General features: G+C 31.2%; 1 protein-coding gene across 1 annotated transcript in view; it reads right to left on the bottom strand.

Annotated features, from left to right (window-relative positions):
* Window positions 1-817: 817 nt before the first annotated feature.
* The window catches only part of LOC108371044 (guanylate cyclase soluble subunit beta-1-like), a 39,640-nt gene continuing 37,904 nt past the window's right edge, over window positions 818-2,553 (bottom strand). The window contains exon 9 of the mRNA XM_017626533.1: window positions 818-904. Within this exon, the coding sequence (XP_017482022.1) occupies window positions 818-904 (87 nt within the window). The remainder of the gene's footprint in view (window positions 905-2,553) is intronic.

The following is a 2,553-nucleotide window of genomic DNA, read 5'->3' as shown; positions in this document are numbered from 1 at the left end:
TATGCCACACTCAGTAGTTCTCAACATTTCGTGCATTTTTTTGAATGAACAGATAACGTTAAATTGTAATTACTGTTATCATTAACTCGATTTTTTTTAAGGTGATTTATGCCACTTCAAAATAAACGGCTCAATTATGGACAGTAGACAACGACTACTGAATTTTACAAACCGTACGGAAGACTGAATATTAAAAAAAAACTGGACATACTATACATAAATATGTTCCCACAGTTTCTTGAACATTATTTAATTAAAATTAAAATTTAAATTTAATGATAATTAACTTAACAATGAAATGAAAACATGTGATGCATTCCTAAACTGTGTTCGGGTAAGGCGATGAGTCTATATTGAAGTAAACGTTGACAAATGTCATAGAAATATACCTCGGTATTCCAAGTCGAGCTATGTGCAATCTTACTTAGTAGTTCAACCAACGTGGTGGGATACAGTTGGAGAGGTAAATAGCAGTTGACTGCAGACAACTTGTGTCATAGTTGATCGGCACATATTACATCCACAGTTGTCCTTATTTTTTGAAAAGCTTGCGCTTCTACTCCGGCCTTAGGTTTGAGACTTTTTTATGTTAGTTCAAAAAGAAAATAAAAAATTACGAAATCATTTGGATTGAACCCAAACCTACAAGCGGTTGTAGTGGCATAAAATAAGAAGAAAAGTACGTGTTCGACATTTTTTAAGCAATCAAAGCTTTATGTCCACTTTTTAATCTCAAGCAACCAGAATGGGCACATATTCCTGTTTGTGTATTAGTGTGGTTCAGACTTCATGGACAAAAGAAAACTTTTATTTATACTCACTTTGTTAAATCGTCCAAATTCATTACGCTGGGATAGCATTGAAACAAGATACGATCAGATTCTGCTATGTACATCATTTGACCCTGTAAATATTTATAAATGGCTTAGTTCTGTATGCAAATATAGATTTGTATGAATTAAATTAACTAGAAAAGTATCAATCAGACATGTTCTGCAAATCGTACGATTTCAAATCGGTGCGATTTGCAAAGTATTGTTGTATATTTGTAATCAAAGTATTAAATTTTTCAAATGGAAACTGCTAGAAACACATCACTTACGTTATATACATCGATTTAGTGCCAAATTTTTACCTCTTTGTTATAAATCTTCCGAAATAGATTTTGTAAATCGCACCGATTTGAAATCGTACGATTTGCAGAACATGCCCGAATGTTTTTATGGATAAAACAGCAAAAGAAAATATAAATATAGTTTAATTTATACGGTGACAAAAGCATAAATATGTAAATACGTGATATTTTAACAAGTTGTAGCTATTTTTTTTTTGCTTACTTAATGTTAATTATTTTTCGTCCAAACTTTGTTAAAAGTTACGAAAATTCGATAAATTTCAACGAAATTGCATGAAAGTTCCAAAATTTTTTATCAGAATTTTTAGTCTGCTTCAAGCAATAGCTTTCGCTGGTAGGCAGCACTTCATTACTGGTTTGTGAAAGATGCAGATAATTAGTAAGTAAAAAAGGATCGTCAGGCTTATGGTGTCCACCATTTCTAATGCCATCAAAGCACATGCACTCATTGCAATTTTTCGGAGGGACTAAAGCCTACCAAAATTCCTTTTGAACCATTATCATGCCAAAGGAAAACAAATGGCAACATTGAAAGCTCAATTTTTTATAATTTTTTTCGTTGTATGGAATGGCCATAGCACCAGGCCGTCTTATACGTATGTATGTATGCTCTTAGAAGATGAAAACTTACTTGAAATAATAATAACATACATATTAAAAATTTAACTATTATTCTGAAATGCATTTATACGCCTACTGCGACTATTTTTTGTATTCCATGGCTTTGGAAATACGCCTTTTCGACTGCCTTCAAATGGCATGTCTAGTAGATGATCTTACCCTACCCGAGAGCCAATTGGATATGCCTCTATTTTTTCTGCGACGCTTTTTTTTTTCCTGTGTATGCATGGACATACTTTCACCCCATTAGTTTATATTTTAATTTTTCAAACAAGGCCAATAAGTTTAGCTCGCTGTTTATGAAATAGTGCAAAAGAGAACTGATTTCATAAATAACGAATGCTCTAAGCTATTTAAAAAATACAAAACAAAATATTCATTATGCATAGGTATGTACACTCCCGATCAATGAAATAGACTCAGGCTATTTTCATGAAATAATGAAGTTTTAAAATGAAAATACGAAGAAATTAACCAAAGTATATATTTTTTTATTATTCAGTATTAAATTCTCAAATGAACTAAAAAAAATTAGAGATCTATGTGAAAAGGTTTTTGTACTTCTTCTAAGTGAACCTGAAAATTAACGACTTCTTATCGATCAGTGGAATAGATTCAACGACTTAGCACTAATATAAAAAACAAAATCTTCCAAAAATTCAGTTTTAATTAAAATTTTTAAGGTTAATTAATAATGTGTGNACTTCTTCTAAGTGAACCTGAAAATTAACGACTTCTTATCGATCAGTGGAATAGATTCAACGACTTAGCACTAATATAAAAAACAAAATCTTCCA

The sequence above is a fragment of the Rhagoletis zephyria genome, unplaced genomic scaffold (genome assembly GCF_001687245.7).
Source record: "Rhagoletis zephyria isolate East Lansing unplaced genomic scaffold, Rhagoletis_zephyria_1.1 Rzeph_scaffold_04666, whole genome shotgun sequence".
NCBI lineage: Eukaryota > Metazoa > Arthropoda > Insecta > Diptera > Tephritidae > Rhagoletis > Rhagoletis zephyria.
Note: the sequence above shows the minus strand (reverse complement) of the source record. Positions and strands in the feature narration are given on the sequence as shown.